The following is a 20,931-nucleotide window of genomic DNA, read 5'->3' on the forward strand; positions in this document are numbered from 1 at the left end:
GCTCCGAGGAAAGTAGCAGGGAGATATTGCAAATGCAAACATCTTAATTAAGGATGTGAAACTATCAAACTACAGACAACAACATTTCAAGGGAAAATCAATTCCTACTATCAGGCACAAAGGGGAAAACCCTCATTCACCTCCCCTTGAGATAACAAGCATGTACAAAAATGCAAAGCAATTGGTTATTCAATGTAATCTATACGTCCAGCATTTAACATATAAAATTGGCTCCTCTTTTCAAACTACACCATTCCCACCTTGTCTTCGGATCTTCAAACATGCAGGACTATTTAAAAAACTGGACATCCTTCAACGACAATGCCTGGTGCAGTTGGGCATGATGCCAAAGGACAATGGTCAGGTTCGGTACCCCACCATTTCAAATTTTTGCCTTCGTTTTGCAAAGCAAAGAACAATAGGACACCCATGAAAGCTGTCCCAGCATCCAATGCAGCGGATAGAACATAGTTATATTTCTGCCACCAGACTTTATGGTATTTGAACACGAAGTAGTTAAAGATGGTTCCTGTGATAAGCCAGCTTGCTATATTGGTGGGAGTTGCTGGTGGCATTCCAGCGAAACCATAAGATATAACTGGTATGTTTATCAATGGAATCCATTTCTTGTCTGGATAGATTTTGCTGAGTACCCAAACAGGAACTGGCAAGAAAGCTCCAATGAGGTACAACCATACCAAGTTACGGTACATCCCCCCAGGTCCAAAGAGCCGCTTTGGTCCAATCAGACCCCATATCACAGAAGCATCAAAGGTCACTCGGAATTTAGGGCAGGTCCAAGGGCTTTCAGGATGAAGTGCTTCAACGTCGCAGATGTTCTCAATGCTCTCCAGCATCCACCATGCAACTGCAAGGTTCACTACAGCAGAAACTAGAGTTCCCACCAGCTGGAAAAAGAAAAAGGGTAGGTCAGGAACTAACATTCTAAGAACAAAATTCAAATTTATTAAATGAACATATTTCTGAGCTGCAGAACCTGAGCTGTGTACATGCACCGAGGTGGAATTTTCATGTAGTGCCCAAGTTTGAGGTCAGACAAGAAGGAGAGAGCATGGACAGTGCTGATTCTTCCATAAATCTTGAAAATCAAGTTTGCTATGGGCTTTCCAGGCAGAACATAACCGATCATGAACTGTGCTATTATGTCATATCCAGGTTGCTGCATAGTAGTTGCAAAAACATTGAGATGTCAACATTATGAAGTCTACAATTTAGTCCTTCCAGCTATAAATCCAAATTAGATTTTTGGATTTTAAACATAAAAAGACAAGAAGAAAACCGACAAACCAGAATAAAAAATTTATACCTGGTTGGTTGTTGCTTGAATGATCCCAATTGGGAGAGTAACAATAAAAGCCAAGGCAAAGGCAAAGAGCATCCCCCACCATGGAAGCTGCACGTCTTCTTTCCACACAAAACATAGTAATAGAGAAACAGCAATGCTCCCTATTAACAAAACAAGGAACCACCATTCAGGCACTTGTTTGTAACTTTTCATTAATTTTGCATGGATGTCCAACTTTGCGTTCTTAATTGCTGATCTGCTCTGCTTCCAAATATCACTAGACAACAGAAACCGGTTGTAATTTAGTCAAAAAGGATAATAATCATAAAGCAGCTTATTACACTTGAAGACCGTTATTGAAGTTGGGAATTATATGGGGGGAAAATGACATTTTCATCCAGTTCTTTCCTGTGAATTGTACTTATTCCAAGCATTTGGAGAGAAACGTGAAGGAAAATAGGGAGTTAGATTCCACAATTCTTAAAACTAGTTTTCACAAGCCATCAGTTTGGGGAGAATTACAAAAACAGGACAAAGCTTAGTATTCATAATTGTTAAAAACTGATTTAGAATATCCTTCTTTTAGCTTCTGCTTTAAAAAGGAGACTGGTTGGAGCATCCTGTACTTCTTTAATCTTACCATAACTTAGTAAAAAGCTCATCAGATACGAACAAGTATAGCACTTGATAAAGTTTCCTATACTTTAATGTTTAATAATGATGCCCTAATCTCAGTTGATTAAATGATAACTACCAGAAATGATGGTAATATCTTCTAATAAAGTGTACTTGCTGTACATGACTCCAAGTTTGAATGCAGCCTACCTGCCATGAAAGAGTGCCACATGAGTGAGGGTTGCTGTAAACCTTGCAAATCCTGATCCAATAGATAGGGCAAATAGAGGACTAAGATAGAGCTTCCCATAACTATCATAAGCAGCAATATTAAGATCGTATTGCGGAGTCAAGATCTTAGTGGTATCATATTTTGACCCATTGTGAGCGAAGAGCTGATTAGAAAATATAGGGAATTTCCGAGCATCAAAGGTGTCAAACTTCCAGTAACACAAAGGGACAATTATGTAGATGAACATAATAAATCCAACCCCAACATTGAGAATGGAAGAGAAGGGTGCCACAAGTGGGCTGCCATGATAAGCAGATATCCCTGCCCAATCAATAGTGAAGGCACCAACTCCAAGTCCATGGTAACCAGACCCAATTTGCTGAGCTGTGATACTATGTGGCCATGCCCAGCAGACCCACGAAAAGAATGTCAAGATTGGAAATAAATATCCTGGGAGTGCATAATAGGCAAAGCTTGCTGCCATGGCAATGTAGAAAAATCGCATCCGGGTCATGCCACTATTTTTAGGCTCCCTTTCATGTAGTGCTCTGTAACAACAAAGTAAATGATTCGATGAATGTCAAACTGATGGAAATAAATAACAGCTAATCAAAAAAATATAATTCAGATTCTCTAAGTTATGCTGATACATAAGTTCTCTTAACCTGGATTACTTTTTGCTTTGTTCACATTAAAATTCTCCATTACTACCAATAACAATTAGTAAGTAGTTCATCATTCAACTTGACCCAATTTTTATAATTGGTATTCTTTGTGTCATTGAAGCGAATATTACACCAACCGGGCAAAATAGCCCAGGAAACAAATTCTCAACCAGTGCCCCATATCTATGTTATATGCAAATCTTATTCAACTTAAAAATTGAAAACATTATAATTGTTCCAGTTGAAAGTCCATGACAGAATAAGCTGACGCTCTGCCACCAAAGGACTTGTTTTACCTCATTTGGTTATTCTCTTATGCTCTTTATGTTGCTTTCACTTACCACAAATTAAAGTATCACCTCTATTAAGTCAAACAACTAAACTCATGTCAGCTAAGTGGAGATTTCTGTTGTGTTCAATCTAAACTATCAAAAAGTATATGGTCCTCTCAAAACTAAGTCGCCGTTTGCTTTGTCTCAGCCTTTCTTACTAAACTATCAATAAATCAAGGGACCAAAAAAAATGGTAGGCAGAGAAAAACAGACCTAAACAGAGAAACTTGAGCAAGATTTGCAGGCCACCACATCTCAACAGGATCAACAAGGTATCTCCTAAGCATTCCAGCCCATCCATATCCCAAAATCTGCACACCAAAAGATTAAATAAATTAACCAAACACACATAAAATATCTTTAAAATTACACTTTTCAGAACTGACAAGTAATGGTAAAAAAAAATTATTTTCAGAATTATTATTATTTTTTTAGATAGATATCTTCAGAAATTCTGACCAGTTACAATTACTGACCCTTGGTTCTTGAAATCATCATCCAAATCCCACCCCCCAAGAAAAAGCAATTAAGAAAAAGACCCTTTATTACTAAATTAAGCCCCCCATCTTCAACCTTTCATTAATGATAATACTAAACAAGGAAATTGAAATAGTAAAACATATTAAAAATCCCACAAACCCAAAATAAATAAAGAATTCAAGAAAGATTAAAAAAACAAAAACAAAAAGGAAAAAAAAAAATACCTGAGTGGACAAAACGATGAGGAGGCTACAAAGGAAGCTCACGCCTTGCTTATAATAAGCCCTCATGACAGTAATAGCACCAATCGAGTAAGCATCACCACCACCATAAGAGATACCACAGTTGGCAAAGATGGTGATGATCACGTGCTCCTTCATGTTGAAAGGTCCAGGATTCAAACTAAATCTCCACCCAAAAAGGCTGTACTCGTTCCTTGGAAGCGTGGCGGCCATGAACTTCCCAATGGGCAAAACAGCAATTTGCATGAGAATGGCTGAGATAGTCAGTGGCTGTGTACGGTAGGTGAAGAAAGTGTTGAGGAAGATGAGCAGAGTGCATGAAGTTATGCCCAAGAACCATGCCCTGAAAGTCATCACAGGGATTGATGGGTCATCAGTCTCTGGCACAACCAGTGCCACTTCCTCAATGGGACACCTTTCCTCTGAAGCCCCATTAGCACCACCAAAGTTTGATTTCTCTGTGTCTGTTTGGTACTCACTTTGATTCTTGGATGCCATTGATAATATCTAGCTAGAGCTTTTGAAACAAACAAAGATAAGAGAAAAATATAATAGTTAGTGAGCTACAGAACACTAACAGTGGCTAATAAAGACTCAGTTTTTGTCTCTGTGCCACACTCTTATCTGAAAGAAAGAAAAAAATGTGGGGGCTGTACTTATGGACTGAGAGAAAGAGAGACTAATATATAGTTACATAATAATGTCTGAAACAAACAAGGTTCAGTTTTTCTTGTTTTTGTTTTGTTTTTTTGGGTTTCAAAGTGTCAAAGAGAGGTGGTGGTTATATAAGAGGGTGTTGTGTGAGCAGTTTGGGGGGTACTGTAATTTATTGTGTGACCACAATACCCTTCACTGTGAGTTTTTTTACGAAATGGGTACGTGACTTTGATTCTGTGGTAGATTTTTGCCTTTCTGGCTGCAGTGCTGACTGCTGACTTAATCATTGACCTCATTCCCATATAGGAGTATATATAATAAATAATAAATAAAAATTAACTATATTTTAATGAGAAATACTTTTTTTTCTCGAAAAAATTATTAAAGTAACGCGACTTCAAAACTTTTATTTAGGGGGTCAATAATAGTGGAGCCATGAATTTATTTTCGGGAAAAGTGTGAGTAAAAAATAAAATGAATACTTTTTTTTTTTTTTTTGTATATATAACTTTTATGTTATATACAACACAACTATATTGTACAATAATATTAAAAAATATTAACATTCGAAAGATCATTAAGATAACAATTATTAGATGTGTAAATGAATAGAATTAAATAACTAATTATACATTTTTATCAAATTAATATATAATTTATATTTATAAGTTATATCAATTGAATAAAAAAAATATTAAACAAATACGAATAGTAACACACTTAGGAGTAGGGCAAGAGCCTAAAAGTAAGTGTGAAACTAAGAAAAATAATACTCCAGTAATAAAATTTTGCTTTTGAAGTGTATGGTTTTTTAAATGTGCATGCAATCACTCTCTTGGAATTGAAGTAAATAGTAAAAGATTTCTTGAACTTGAAAATGTGTAGAGCACTTATCAAAATACTTGATCGGATATAGAGAAAAACTAAGAAAACTTAAATACAAATCAAACATAGAGAAAAACTTAAGGATCATGTTCAAACTTATTTCAATTGAGTTTAACAAAAAAATTATAGTTAGGGTGTTCAAATTTTTATTGTAGGAGTAAATATATATATATATATATATATATTTGGATCAGGCCAGGGGGTTCATTTGAACCTCCTGGGTTGGTCTTGGAGCCGCCCTTGAGTAACTGCTCCATTTATTTCTAGTCAAGCTTAATGTAAATATAGTTTTTTTTCCTAGTATTTATTGATATAATTAAACAAGAGTTATTTTTTAACTTTTTTTATCTAACTTGGCATGTGGTAGAATTATTTTGAAATGTGTTATGTCCACAATATTTTTACAATAAATCATAGGTGGTTAGTTGTTATTGGTTCAAATTTGAGCCTAATACTAAGATTACTTTTTTACCTCAACAATAACAACTAGTAACAATCTGCCACTTAGGATTTGTTATAAAAATGTTGTAAAAATATTGTGGATATATCATTTCTCAATTATTTTTTTAAATAACTTTAATTCACATGAAATTAATAAGGGAAACAACATTATCTCATGCAAAGCTAAATCATAGAAGTTAAAAGAAGATTTTACAACTCATTTTAAGGTTTCTACGAAACATATAAAAATAAAATATTTTTTGAAAAGTAATTCATTTTATATAAAACAATCACAGCTGGGCAACCCTTATCAAAAGTCTTGAAAGTATGTAAAAGAAGATGATTTTATTTTATTATAACCTCAAACTCACTAAAATTGTATTTATGTAAATGAATTTTCACGTGTATTTTTTTTTTCTTTGTAGACTATTTTCTTTTGGGTTAAATTATAAAGACTAATTTTTTCGAAGACTAAATTTCTTGCATTTATGTCAAGTATTTTTAATTATATTAATCTTAATAATTTACATCTCCTAATTCCTTTTAATGACATGCTATATTTATAATTTTTTTTAATGACTTGGTATGTATATGTGTGTGTGTGTGGAGTGGGAAAACTACAAACATATTGATTACATGCATAAGATAATTAAAATTTAAATGAACACATGAAAACCTAGTAAAATTAGTGGAGCACTATGTATGAAAGAGAACTTTTGTACGGTGATTGTTGTTGATTTAAGCATTCTAATAGCTTCTTAAAGTGATCATAGATGGTATTCTTTCACATCTTAGTTATGACATAAGATAATGATTGTATCATCCAACCATAACATAGTAAGATGTAATTGTTTTGGTATGCTGTCAAATTCTAATAAACATATAAGAGATGTGGATTCATGTATAATATGCGCATAAACATAATTTGAGGGTTGTTTTTTCTTTTCTTTGCTTTGTTCTTATAGTTTTATAAATAACAATGTTACATGGCACAAAAATTTTCACAATATTATGCATCTATTATTAACATCACCATTTTACTTATTTATAGACTTTTTATTTTATAAATTATGCAGGAAAAAAGTTATTTTATTTAGTGGAAAAATCTTTTATGCAAAAGACTGAAATAACATTAAATGGCTTTAAAAGATGTTATAAATGATTAATAACTATTCTGCAACAACTGTAAATTACAGAAATATCAAATATTGACCTTTTCCTACTAAAAAAATACGAGTTCACGAGTCCACGATGGACATGGTTTGGAAAATTCAGAAATCATTTGATTTTAATGGTAATTAATCAATCGAGTTGTCTTCCGCTAAAAAAAAAAATCAATTGAGTTGTCATGTCACGACTTACGAGACTCACCGTGAATAGTCTTGTTATCCGATGCAACAAGCAAGACAGGAGTAAAAATTTTAAAAATATTTTTTCATCTAATTTCTTTGAAATGCACAACAAAAATATCACAACAATTTAAAAATATTATTAAATCCGCAATCTCCAATTTAAATTAAAATTCTATATTAATTTGAGAATATTGAAAGACATTCCTAGCATTACTCAATTTCTTCACAAATATGCAACTGCAATCTCCAATTAAATTATTTTCTATATTAATTTAAAAATATTAGAGCAAATTAAATACAAAAAAAAATTTACTGGTAACTAGAGTAGTCCATATCCTAACTAAATATACCAAACATGTTAGAGATTTATAGGTGTGGGTGGAAAATGTTTCACCACATTTATATGATGTACTTTTTGTTGGTTTGACTAATTTTTTTAATAAAAGAAGTAGTCCCTATTCTCAACCAAAAAAAAAAAAAAAAATACAAAAAAAATTAACATGGTTTGTTGGTTACTAATGTAAATTGCTAGAACATAATTTTTTTAAAATCTACATCCGTTAACTATTCTGAATGTACCTGGGGTATATTCACATTTTTTTTTTCTTTTGAAAACAATAAATCATGCTTTCATCGAATAGGTAATGTAATATTATATTTGTCCCGGGATATAAACTCCAACCATGATTATGGCTCTTCTAACCAAATTTCCAAATCTACAAACACATGTAAATGGGATATTTCCAATTTGTTCCTATCCATATCTGTTATTCATTATTTTAAAACAAACACATCTTCCTTCAATAAATTATAACCTTCAAGTCTTACATATATTGCCATCTAATTGATTTTAACCTAAGCTAATAACAATATGACAAGTTAATGCCGTCATATGCAATAACACGAAAGGGAAAAGAAAAAAAAAAAAAAACCAATTGACAGTTTTTTGTCATTATCATTATAAACAATATCTAGAGATTAAAAAAAGGTTTCATGAAAGCTTACCGTTTGTTTCAGTTTGAGTCACAAACTTGATATAATGGAAAGAATAAAACGTGGTAGCTCGGCACAAAGTTAGGCCACAATCTTTTTCCTCGTTACTTTTTTTTTAAGCCGAATAAAAAAGAGGGTCTTCAGTATGGATTCGTTCACACCCACCCGACTTGTACCATTGGGGTCTTGATTGTGATTAAGAAACGATCTAATGCGGAAGAAAATAATTTAATCCAGTCAAAGTGGCATGGAGAATATATGTGGTTGTGATTATATTTATATACATGAGATAACGAAGCATTAATTAGAGTTGGGAAATTTGGCTGCTTCACTTCAGCCTGTGTAATCACGTGCTAAGATGAGTCTGACACACTTTGTCTCGTTTAGGACTAACACAGAAAGTGTAGGTCCACGACCTTGACACATCTCTTCTTATACAACTCTCCTACGTGGCATGCCACCTCATTAATGGGCCCACCAACTCAAAAGCAAACCACACCCCGCAACTTTCTCGTCTGGGTCTCCCTTCAACTTTCTCATTGTGTCTCACTCTCTCTCCGTTTCGTCTCGTGCTCTATAGATAAAAAAATGTGCCACGTGTTTATTAATTCCTAATTATATGCTGCTTTTTTTTAGTAACCCGAAAATATGAGAGAGTAAAAAGTAAAAACCATTAGTCCATCCCAATCCAACTATTACTGCCGTGGAGAGAATGAGAGAGTTGACGAAAAATTTCAAGGAACACAAAGATCACACAAAATATCATGTGACGAGTTATAAGTAATATAAAAAAAAAAATTGTGGAACTATATAAATTTTTATGTGTAATATGTGACAAGTTGTGGCAAAAATTATGTAAGTTTTTTAAGATTGTATTAGAGTGAATGAAACGGTGAAGATGCGGGAAAGGAACGAAACTCTTTTTTGGTTAAGGTGATGTTGAATGATGGATTATGGGTTGTCAGATCTGTATTCAGGGAATGTGAGAAACACTTGTTGCGTGGTGGGGTCCTTAAAGGTTTTGATTCCCCACGAATAATACCAAAACCAAGCCGCAATTCTGGATCTATGGTTAATATCATTCTTCACATCTCTTATTTCTTTCTTTCTCTCTTTCTTTTTTATTTTATTTTTTGTTGGTTGTTATTGTTGACAATCTTCGATTTATTCAATTATTTGAAAGAGAAAAGGAATGAAAAATATAAATAAAAAGAAAATAGTTGTAAGCTATCTCTACTCTGTATTGCTAGAAATAGATAAATTTGCAGGCTATGGAGTTTGGACTCATTGATGGTGTGTTAGAAACGGAATTTGTTATCATATTGCAATTTTGTATCATGCATTTGATATGTTAGTAACTTTTTTTTTTTTTTTTTTTAATTAGTAGTAGGTAGGTGAGTGTTTGTTGCAACACAATGAATATGTTCTGATTTGCATAGTAAAATTTTCTCATTCTAGTTAGAATGTTGTTGTTGAGGTTGTTATTTAAAGGGAATTGCAGCACTGTGTACCGTACAATTGCACTTGTGGTCAATTGCTACAAAAGAACCTTGAAATCCTCTTAAATGGTTTATTATATAATGAAAGTAAAATAGGAATAAAAATATGACAAAATAATAATAATAATAATAATAATAATAACAGCAGCAACTGGTCAAAGAGAAGCAGCCTATAGCCCATACATATGTCACATGTGATATCACTGGCAGTCAAGGAAGTGGAAATTTTTTTGAAAATCCTATAAATGAAAAGATTGTAAGCATATTTGGCAATATTTTTATTGTCACAATTTTTCTGAGAAAACAAACAAAAAGAGAAAAAAGATGACAACGATATCACATCCAATAACAGAAGAGAATCAAGAGATATTTTTTCATTATTTTTCATTATTGCTCTCATAGCTTAGTCAGTCATTTTACTAATCTAATTAGGCAATAATCTATGACTCTCAAGTGGAAAGAGGCCCAAACATTTTGGAAAAAAAAAAAGTTTACATTAAATTAGTTTTTATTTTAAGCTATATCTTTTTTCTTTCTGAGCTAAGAAGATAGTAAACTATATCTTTTAAATGAATTTATATTAGTTAAAACAATTTTTTTTAATCCAATTATAAACAATGAACTATTTTTGGGGAATTATTAGTGGCAAAAGTGTAGTCCTAGATTTTCTTGAACCAAAATGACACGTGGTTTCTCAATAGGACTTGTGAAAAGTCCCACGTAGGACAAGGTGGGCACCCACATTAGCTCGAGAAAGCTGACGGAACAGCCAACGCAGTCATTTGAATTGAACAGAACTTTAGTATCTACGTACTGTCGCGTTAAATTTGGGACACACGGCATCCACGTAGGACTAAAAGCTCGTGTGCAACTCATGTTCTCCACATAAAAGACAAAGGTCATTGAGATCCCACGTGGCAAAGACATCTTACAATACTATAATACTATTTCAGCATTGACTATGACCCCCACAATTTTTTGACAACACGCCTTTACGACAATACGCACGCCAACTCTAAAATTGCTGGCGGCAATGACCCCCACATTTTGAAGAAGATATATACCATACTATCATAAATAACACGTATCTTTCTCTACTACGCGACACATTGCAAAATGAAATAGAATAATAATTAGTACTAGGACAAATTATTAGGTACTTTTAGAGTATTATAAATGTGTAGTTTTTCTTTCACATGAATGATGTGTTCTATTAATTAAACATGAATAATAAATCCTATTATGAATTTAATTAGTAAGATCCATCACTCATGTGAGAAGAAGGAGTACATATTTACGGTATTTCAAGAGTACATAATAGTTTTCCACTAACACTAATACAGTAGTACGTATGGATGAGAATTTATTGAGCAGTGACCAAACTTTGACAATCATCATGGGTGACATACACGCAATGTACTAATTGGGCGATAATGCTTAGCTCCAAACAAATTTTCGGTATTTTGGACTCTAACTACTAATAAGAAGATAAGACTTGTTCTTAACATGTGCAATGTACATAATTTATTTAACCTAATTAATTGAATGATGTGCATTGCACATTATAAAACATATGTCATTTTTTTAAGTATAATTAGAGCCCAGATTTCTAAATATGTTTGTTGAAAAAAGGTAAACCTTTGCATGCTCTCTAGGTTTTTTTGGACCATGGTGATCAATATTGTAATAGAAGCTATATATATTATTCACACAAAAATTCCCATTTTTATATAATATATATAAGCAAAAATTGAGAGAAAGTTCAATTAAGAATACAAATTGGATTTTAATTGTACTATAATTTCATGCCAAGTATCATTCTACTTGTCTAATTATTTTATGTCAACTGTCTTTATGTATTGAATATTCTTCAATTTCATACCAAGTGTCCACCACAAAACATCTGACTTTTGTTGGCAGATTTTTTTTATTGGGGGAATCTAATTATTCTTTAATTATATGTTAATTATATTTACATACTTATTCATATATCTAATTATATATATATATATATATATATAAAGGCTCCAATTGAATTTATTACACATACTATAAATATGTACTATCTATTACTCCTTATTAGGTAGTTATATAAGAGATTTAGGGTTTGACTATTATCTACACTAAAAACCAATTGATGTTTTACTCTGATAACAAAAAACAAATATTAAGAGAGGAGAAATTATCTCTTAAAAAAAAAAAGTAGTTGTATATAAATTACACTCCTGGATATTGCCAATAGCAGACATCTTGGTCTCCTCCAGAAACTCCTTGGTACAAGATCAAATTTGACGCTGCAACATTTGCTGAAGACAACAAAGCTAGCCTGGGGGTTTTCATCCGAAACAGTGAAGGTCTTGTAATGGCTTCGCTAACGTAGCAACTGCCTCTGCCATCATCAATGATCAAGGTTGAGGTATTAGCAGCAAGAAGATCGCTTGAGCTTGCACTGGAAATTGGTTTTGACAACATAATACTTGAAGGCAACTTGGAGATTCTGTTTAAAGTACTAAAGAATGGTGGTAGAAGCTTAGCAAAATATGGACATCTTACACGAGACATCCTATTTCTTAGCTCGCATTTTCAGCTTTTAATTTATCCCGTGTACGTTGGCATTGTAATAAACTGGCTCATTCCTTAGTGAGGAAAGCAAAACTCCTCCCTTATAGGTCGTCTAGATGGAAGATGTACCACCAAACTTTTTATCTGTATTTCAAGTTAATCTCAATAGCCTACCTTAATAAAATGCATTTACTTGTTTCTCAAAAAAAAAAAAAAAAAAAAGAATATTGCAGTGCTAATAAACTAGTTATTATAATGTTTATGCAGTGATGCACAAGCATAGTTTCTCCACAATTCTCATCACTCCCAGTCCCAGATCACTTGTCCACTTTCTCCTCTCCTTGATTCCTCATCTATATTTCGCATCCGATTCAAACTATCATATTTCTGTGCACGTACAAGATCTGGTTCTTCATTTGTGTGGCTGTGACTTCTTCTTAGTTTTTAATTTATTAGTTTTTCTTAACTACCAATGTGATGATGGTATCATATTGTCGTTCGGAATATTGGATTAGTACTAGCAATTTGTTGATTTTATACCTCATGTTTGACATTTTATTCTTTAATCAATTTTTTTTAACAAATAATATAAAATAGGTGAATTATTTTTTTGGATAAAAATAAAATAGGTTATTGGAATTTTATAACTATTGTAGACATCAAATGCATCTTAAACAAATACTTTTTGTAATATACAGCGTTTAAGGAGAATATTTGTACAAGCNGTAGTTATATAATATAAATTACACTCCTGGATATTGCCAATAGCAGACATCTTGGTCTCCTCCAGAAACTCCTTGGTACAAGATCAAATTTGACGCTGCAACATTTGCTGAAGACAACAAAGCTAGCCTGGGGGTTTTCATCCGAAACAGTGAAGGTCTTGTAATGGCTTCGCTAACGTAGCAACTGCCTCTGCCATCATCAATGATCAAGGTTGAGGTATTAGCAGCAAGAAGATCGCTTGAGCTTGCACTGGAAATTGGTTTTGACAACATAATACTTGAAGGCAACTTGGAGATTCTGTTTAAAGTACTAAAGAATGGTGGTAGAAGCTTAGCAAAATATGGACATCTTACACGAGACATCCTATTTCTTAGCTCGCATTTTCAGCTTTTAATTTATCCCGTGTACGTTGGCATTGTAATAAACTGGCTCATTCCTTAGTGAGGAAAGCAAAACTCCTCCCTTATAGGTCGTCTAGATGGAAGATGTACCACCAAACTTTTTATCTGTATTTCAAGTTAATCTCAATAGCCTACCTTAATAAAATGCATTTACTTGTTTCTCAAAAAAAAAAAAAAAAAAAAGAATATTGCAGTGCTAATAAACTAGTTATTATAATGTTTATGCAGTGATGCACAAGCATAGTTTCTCCACAATTCTCATCACTCCCAGTCCCAGATCACTTGTCCACTTTCTCCTCTCCTTGATTCCTCATCTATATTTCGCATCCGATTCAAACTATCATATTTCTGTGCACGTACAAGATCTGGTTCTTCATTTGTGTGGCTGTGACTTCTTCTTAGTTTTTAATTTATTAGTTTTTCTTAACTACCAATGTGATGATGGTATCATATTGTCGTTCGGAATATTGGATTAGTACTAGCAATTTGTTGATTTTATACCTCATGTTTGACATTTTATTCTTTAATCAATTTTTTTTAACAAATAATATAAAATAGGTGAATTATTTTTTTGGATAAAAATAAAATAGGTTATTGGAATTTTATAACTATTGTAGACATCAAATGCATCTTAAACAAATACTTTTTGTAATATACTGCGTTTAAGGAGAATATTTGTACAAGCATGTTACCAAAATCTAATGATGATGCACAAAATATGTCTCCATGAGGACCACCAATTATTTATTTTTATTTTATATTCAATTTGGAAACTCAAATTTTGTATATTTTATGTTGATTAAGTCTATATTATTTCTGTGGGGCCCGTGGGCCTGATAGCCTCAGCCCATCGTGTAGTAGGCCCAAGGCCCGTGCCGAGGAAGGATGACCATCCAAGGCTAAATTAGGGAGAGACTCTTTTTTGGATCCACGCTGAGGACCTCTTCGTCCTCAGCATACTAAGGATAATTTTGGGAAGGGACAAGCCCAGAGCAAGCTGTCACCTCCACACTTAATGCATTCACCTAACCCCTCTGGCCACGTTAATGGGGATGCAACCCCTTAGCAGGGCGATGTTGATCAGTGTGAACCACTTGAGTGTTGATAAGGCCTCTGATATGACGGACGGTCAGAAGAAAGGCGAATGAATGATCAACAGATGGAAGAACGAGATAGGACAATAAAGACTATATAAAGAGGAGCGATTAAAGTAAAGGAGGGGGGGGGGGAAGAAAAAGAAGAAAAAGGGGCTCCTCGGCCATTGGCCGAGGAGCATCCCCCAGTTGTAAATAGTTCTAAGTTTTCTTTTTATAAAAGAAGAGAGTTCAGGCTTCGTGAACGCCGGATAGCGCCTAAACCTTTAATCCACTCTCTAAAAATTTATTGTTTGGGCTTGTTGGGTTGAAAACCCATTCATACTCTGGGTCCAAGCCAAATTGAGTCCCCACAATTTCTTTTTAAATATTAATCATTCTTTTTTTTTTTTTTTTTTTTTGCACTAAAACTCTCAATTATTAGCATATTAATAAACAAACACACATTACTATCTTACTGTGGGGCCCGTGGGCCTGATAGCCTCAGCCCATCGAGTAGTAGGCCCAAGGCCCGCACCGAGGAAGGATGACCATCCAAGGCTAAATTAGGGAGAGACTCTTTTTTGGATCCACGCCGAGGACCTCCTCGTCCTCGGCATACTAAGGATAATTTTGGGAAGGGACAAACCCAGAGCAAGCTGTCACCTCCACACTTAATGCATTCACCTAACCCCTCTGGCGACATTAATGGGGATGCAACCCCTTAGCAGGGCGACGTTGATCAGTGTGAACCACTTGAGTGTTGATAAGGCCTCTGATATGACGGACGGTCAGAAGAAAGACGAATGGATGATCAACAGATGGAAGAACGAGATAGGACAATGAAGACTATATAAAGAGAAGCGATTAAAGTAAAGGGGTGGGGGAGAAAAAGAGGAAAAAGGGCTCCTCGGCCCATGGCCGAGGAGCATCCTCCAGTTGTAAATAGTTCTAAGTCTTTTTTTTTAATAAAAGAAGAGAGTTCAGGCTTCGTGAACGCCGGCCAGCGCCTAAACCTTCGATCCACTATCTAAAAATTTATTGTTTGGGCTTGTTGGGCTGAAAACCCATTCATACTCTAGGTCCAAGCCAAATTGAGTCTCCACAATTGGCGCCATCTGTGGGAAGAACTTGATCTGTTGAGAAGGAAAGGCAGGTGTGATACTCACAATGGAAGAGGGAGCACCGCAGCAACCATTGACGGGCCCGCAACAGGTGGATGCTAATCAGCACCAGGTAGAGTCTAGGGCTCTCAGCACAGTAATCCGTTGGTAGACCACGAACACGGGGGGATCATGAGGGGAGTACCCGAACAACCCATACAGATAGAAGCCGCTCTCAGGGGAAAGGCCATGCTTTCCCTGTAAAGAGCAGAGGAAATTTGCAGCGTAAGATTAACAAGTTGGAGAGGGAATTGCGATATGAGCGACGAAGGCGTAAGGCTCATAACTCTGGGCACTCCTCTGAGGAGTCGGATGACACCAGTTATAGGCGAAGGTCGAGAACTCCACCCAGCGAATCTTTTTCGTGTGAGGAGGAGTACCACCGTGGGCGAAGAAATAAGAGTCCGACTCGCCAGGGTCAAGGGAATGATGCCTTGAATAAGGCTCTGAATCAGGTCTCTAAGTCGCCCTTCACGCGACATATTGAGGACGCTAGTCTTCCTCGGCGATTCCACCAGCCTGTGTTCACCATTTATAATGGTCGAACAGACCCAGTAGAACATGTTAGCCTCTACAGCCAGAGAATGGCTATTCATGCCAGGGATGAGGCCTTAATGTGCAAGGTTTTCCCGTCTAGCCTGGGCCCAGTGGCAATGAGATGGTTTAATGGCTTGAGAACTAATACTATTGACTCTTTTGAGAAGCTCACCCAGGCCTTTGGTGCCCGTTTTATTACATGTAGGAGGGTTGTTCAACCCTTAGGGTCGCTACTATCCATGTCTATGCGGGAGGGGGAAACCCTAAAGGCCTACTCGGACAGATACTGGGAAATGTTCAACGAGGTAGATGGGGCTCACGACGACGTGGCTATGAACATCTTTAAGAAAGGTCTTCCAACCGAGCACAGTCTGAGGAAGTCTCTGACTGGCAAGCCTGTTACTAGTGTATGTCAGCTTATGGATCGGATAGACAAATATAGAAGAGTAGAGGAAGATCAGATGCAGAGCAGAGGAAAGTCTAAAGCAGTAACTCAGGAGAGGAGGTTACGATTAGGATCGGAGGGTATGACGTGAGAAGGGTGATGGTTGATGATGGAAGTGCCGCCGAGGTAATGTACCCCGATTTATTCAGGAGGCTGAATTTGAAACCTGAGGTAACTTCTCGTCAGACTACCCATTGGGATAGTCATCCCTCCCTCGATAAAAGCTATCATAGGGATGACTACCTCCCCCATTTTTCTATCGTGCAACCAAGTTTGTGGGGAAGCGTATCTCATACCCACTGTTGAAAGAATCCTATACTTAGCCCTAAATGATTCTATTTGCTACTCGGAATCAACTAGATACTTAAATCTACCCATTTTCTAACAGTAGTAAAGAAAAACTGATGCAGAAGATGGAAAACTGGGGAAGGTTAAGGAAACTTACAGGTTTGGAAAATAAGCTCCTCGGACGGGCTCTTAGTATTTATGAGAGCGTGGAGTAATGAGAGAGAGATAGATTCAATGAATATGTGCTGAGATGGTGTAATTTGTAACTAAAGAGAGATTTGATTTGAAAGGCACTTTATAAGGGCACAGAAAGTGGGAGTGGGAAAAATCCCGCCCATAAATGCAAAGGATCCCCCACCGTTAGATTTGCATCAGGTCGTTGAACATGTGGGACAACAGAGCAGCCATCATTTAATAATGGCGTGCTCCTGATGCCGAAACGTCAGGAGCGTGTCTTGGGCAAGCAAAAGGACATTCTGAAAGCGGAGAAAACCTACGAAATAGATGAAGGCTGGGTATCAAAATCTCCCTTTTTCCCGAGGTGACAAAAAGCGAGATTTTGAGGGGCTATTGTGGGGCCTGTTAGTTAAAAAGATATGGGAATCCTCAGAAGTGGGCTCGGGACCCAACGGCCCAATCCGAGGACGCTTAGTTATCCGAGGATAGCTTAAATTTTTTTTTTTATTATTAAAGGGATAATATAGGGGTAAGGAGTGGATATTGTATATAGTGGCATAACGCACGTCCGAGGACGCCAAAGTCCGAGGTGAATGTAACTTTCATTTTATTCAGGAGACTCTGCAAAGTTGTATCTGAACTGGAAATTGGGTATGAGCCTAAGGAGGAGTCGGGGAAGGTAGCAAATATCTTCCAAGGCCATCACCTCCACATTAAATGCTTTCTAGCTAACCCTCTGGCCGCATTAATGTGGAGGTGATACCTAAACAGTGACTAAGCAGCTTTATGGCCACTGAGCAAAAGTTCCGGTAAGTGCTGGATGGGACAGAAAGGAGCTCCCAAGATAAGAACTACACGTGTACGATGGAAATGGAGGATAGAACGGAGTATATAACATAGAAACGAATGAGATAAAGGGGGGGGGGGATTCCATAAAAAAAGAAAAGAGGAAGAAAAAGGAGGAAAGAAGGCGGATTGAAACCTAGCCGAGGAGAATTTTTCTCATTCAATCAACCTAAAATATCCCTGGTTACTCGATGAGTATAACCTTTCCTGTCAAACGGTACTAGTTCTTGAACCCATGCTCTAAAAATTTATTGTTTGGGCTTGTTGGGCTGAAAACTCATTCATACTCTGGGTCCAATCCAAATTGAGTCCCTACACTTACCAATCATGCTCTTGTTTTTTTTTTTTAAACAAAATAAAAAAGGATGCAAAAACAATATATATATATATATATATAAAGGATTAAAAAGGGTAAAATGGTGATTTATCACTTCTATTTTCTCCCACTCTCGTTTTCTTTTTAATTAATTTTTACCTATATTTAGCAAATGAATGATGGTAGGCTTGAATAGAAAAATTAAATACCATCCACATGATGTTTCACAAAAGGTAAAAAACCACAGCTCTTCTATTTTTTTTTAGTACCGTCTCTCCTTTTTTTAACCAAACAATAACATTACCTGAATTTCTAATCAATCCAGAAACAGATGAATTTGCATTGAGGAAGTCCACTATATGGATTTGCTATCATTGAAAGCAAGAAGAAATTGAGTGAAAGAAAATGTACTTTTCCTTAACTTATTTTTTCCATGCAGTGGGGTCTAGCTAAGTAGACTATTGGCAAGAACTGGAGATGGTGATTGGTGAACACACTATAAAGGAAATGGAGGGCTATAAACCGATGATTTTTTCATAGTGGAGGGTCCCTTGAATGAACTCCTAGGGTTGACCCTACTTTTTTACACAGGAGAACACATTTCAAACCTGCATGTGCTTCCAATCAGATTGTTATAGAACTTTCTCTTTCTCTGTGCATGTATGTGCAAATTAAGCTAGATGGTACAAATTGAAGTCCCCAATATTAGACCCATCTTTGATCTTCTAGATTCACTGACACTTTATTAGAGTATCATATCCATGTCATATTTGTGTCGTAATGGTGTCCAATTTACTGTATTATGTTATAATTTTTCAAAAATTATTTTTGTTGTTGATTATATCCATCTTCATACTCATACTTATATTCGTGTCCGTGCATTCTAGTTGATCTTAGTTTTTACACTTGGAAAGAGGTATATAATTTGGTTGCCCATAATATGGGTCCCCTGCTCAGAAGTCTCCCAAACAAGATGAGATAGAACTAGACTATGGAGGAGAGAGATTTACATCAAACACTTTTGGACACATCGATAGCACAATCTTTAAGCCATGGGATGAGATGAGAAGGGCATGAGTTTTGTGCTGTTTCCATGTAGGAATATTTATGGGTCAATTGGGAATGGGATTATGGGACTCACAAGGGCTCAAAAAGCCAAAAGAGAAATAAGATTATGAGAAACGTGTCATTATCTCAAAGAAGAACGACAAAAAGAAAGTCAGAGACCCACATTTTTATTCTTATTTTTAACTCGAAAGTCGAAACACTTTAGTTCCATCTTTTTTTCCCCTGTCGTTTTGATATTGGATTGGAATATAAGGCCACAATGATTTTGATGAGTTTTTATCAATATTTTGCTATTAAAATGACAATTTTTTTTGCAAGATAACAACTATTTTCAAAACAAGGAAGAGAGAAAATGGACTGTAATTTTTCTTCTTCTTCTCTATTCTATCCATTCTAAACTTTTTTAATTACATGAATATCTATTCCAAATATAAATATAAATTACACTTGTCCTTCATGTGCATCCAGCAAATAAATGACGAAAAAGAATACAAGTTTAAAATACATAAAGAAACTTAATTACCGCATGAGTATAAATTACCAAAAAAAAAAAAAAAGCACTAACTTTTAACATATAATCCATTTGGTTTTTGATGATTCTGACAGTTTGATTCTTTGTCTGCCATAGATCTCATTTGCAAATTGATGTTAAGAGCATTTAGCATTAAAGCTTTCAATGGTACATCCACTCAAATATATGCTTTTAGTTTTTAAATAACATTACACATATTTTTATACACTTTTTCATCTATATGTATTTTCACACACGTTTTCAAATACATGTTTTCAGTTTTTAAATACATGTATTAAACCAAGGGAGTCAATACCGTACCGGAGGTTGTACCGGTTTGCCCAGCGGTACGGTATATTTTGGATACCGGTCAATACCGGTGTACCATTTCGGATTTACCGCTATTTTTTATATTTTTAAATAAATATATATATGTATGTGTGTGTATATATATTATAATAAATATAAAAGTTTACCATAAAACATTTCCTCAATTCAAAACTAATTATTTATAATTTTAGACTTTAGTATCAATTAAAAGGAAAAAAAAAAAAACACACAATATAAAAAATAGAAAGCTTAAAAGTTATCATTGCATACTAAGAAAATAAATAATACTAATAAGTTAATCTATCCTAACAAAAATTCAAAAATTACAAAACTTAAAATAAAAAAAATAAAAAAAAAAAAAAAAAAAAAACTTTTTTCTGTACCGGCCGGTATTGCTCGAAATTGGCCGGTATGGCCGGTACATGGCCGGTATTTAAATCGGTACGAAACGTTAATGTTTCAATACCGGAATGCAACCGGTACGGTACGTACCGGCCGGTACCGGTACGGTATCGACTTCCTTGTATTACACACCTCCTAAAAATGCTATTTTTTAACATCTCATTCCATTGTAGCTCAAATCTTATAAATATAATAATATTTTAATACTACTTTAATTCAAATATCTTTTCTCTCTCACTATTCCTCTTTTTTTCTCGCCAACCCTCTCTCACTATCTTTTCTTCTCTCTCTCTCCCACTATCTTTAATTAATGAAGTAGTAAGAGATATAAAACCTTTGATGTTTGATGTATTATAAAGTGAGTTGTTAAAATAAATAAAATAAGTT

General features: G+C 35.0%; 1 protein-coding gene across 2 annotated transcripts; it reads right to left on the minus strand.

Moving 5' to 3' along the window:
- Nucleotides 1-24: 24 nt before the first annotated feature.
- LOC111986790 (oligopeptide transporter 3) lies at nt 25-8,441 on the minus strand. 2 transcript variants are annotated; one of them, XM_024018467.2, is made up of 7 exons: nt 8,213-8,441; nt 3,855-4,389; nt 3,364-3,461; nt 2,132-2,701; nt 1,328-1,583; nt 998-1,180; nt 25-908 (listed from the first exon to the last, which is right to left on the minus strand). In XM_024018467.2, the coding sequence occupies exons 2-7, from the start codon at nt 4,368-4,370 to the stop codon at nt 294-296; spliced, it is 2,238 nt and encodes a 745-aa protein (XP_023874235.1). In that variant the 5' UTR covers nt 4,371-4,389; nt 8,213-8,441; the 3' UTR covers nt 25-293. The 2 variants fall into 2 exon arrangements, with proteins under 2 accessions (XP_023874235.1, XP_023874234.1); XM_024018466.2 differs by lacking the exon at nt 8,213-8,441 and having other exon boundaries at nt 3,855-4,637.
- Between the last annotated feature and the right edge of the window lie 12,490 nt (nt 8,442-20,931).

Source organism: Quercus suber, unplaced genomic scaffold (assembly GCF_002906115.3).
Source record: "Quercus suber isolate HL8 unplaced genomic scaffold, Cork oak 2.0 scaffold_10, whole genome shotgun sequence".
Lineage (NCBI taxonomy): Eukaryota > Viridiplantae > Streptophyta > Magnoliopsida > Fagales > Fagaceae > Quercus > Quercus suber.

What these genes read in the sequence shown, in the direction of transcription:
- LOC111986790 (XM_024018467.2), bottom strand. Translation starts at nt 4,370, where the DNA reads ATGGCATCCAAGAATCAAAGTGAGTACCAAACAGACACAGAGAAATCA. An exon ending in GCTCAAGTTTCTCTGTTTAG is followed by an intron (nt 2,702 to 3,363) that starts GTCTGTTTTTCT and finishes TTGTTGTTACAG; the next exon opens with AGCACTACATGAAAGGGAGC. An exon ending in GGTGCATGTACACAGCTCAG is followed by an intron (nt 909 to 997) that starts GTTCTGCAGCTC and finishes TTCTTTTTCCAG; the next exon opens with CTGGTGGGAACTCTAGTTTC.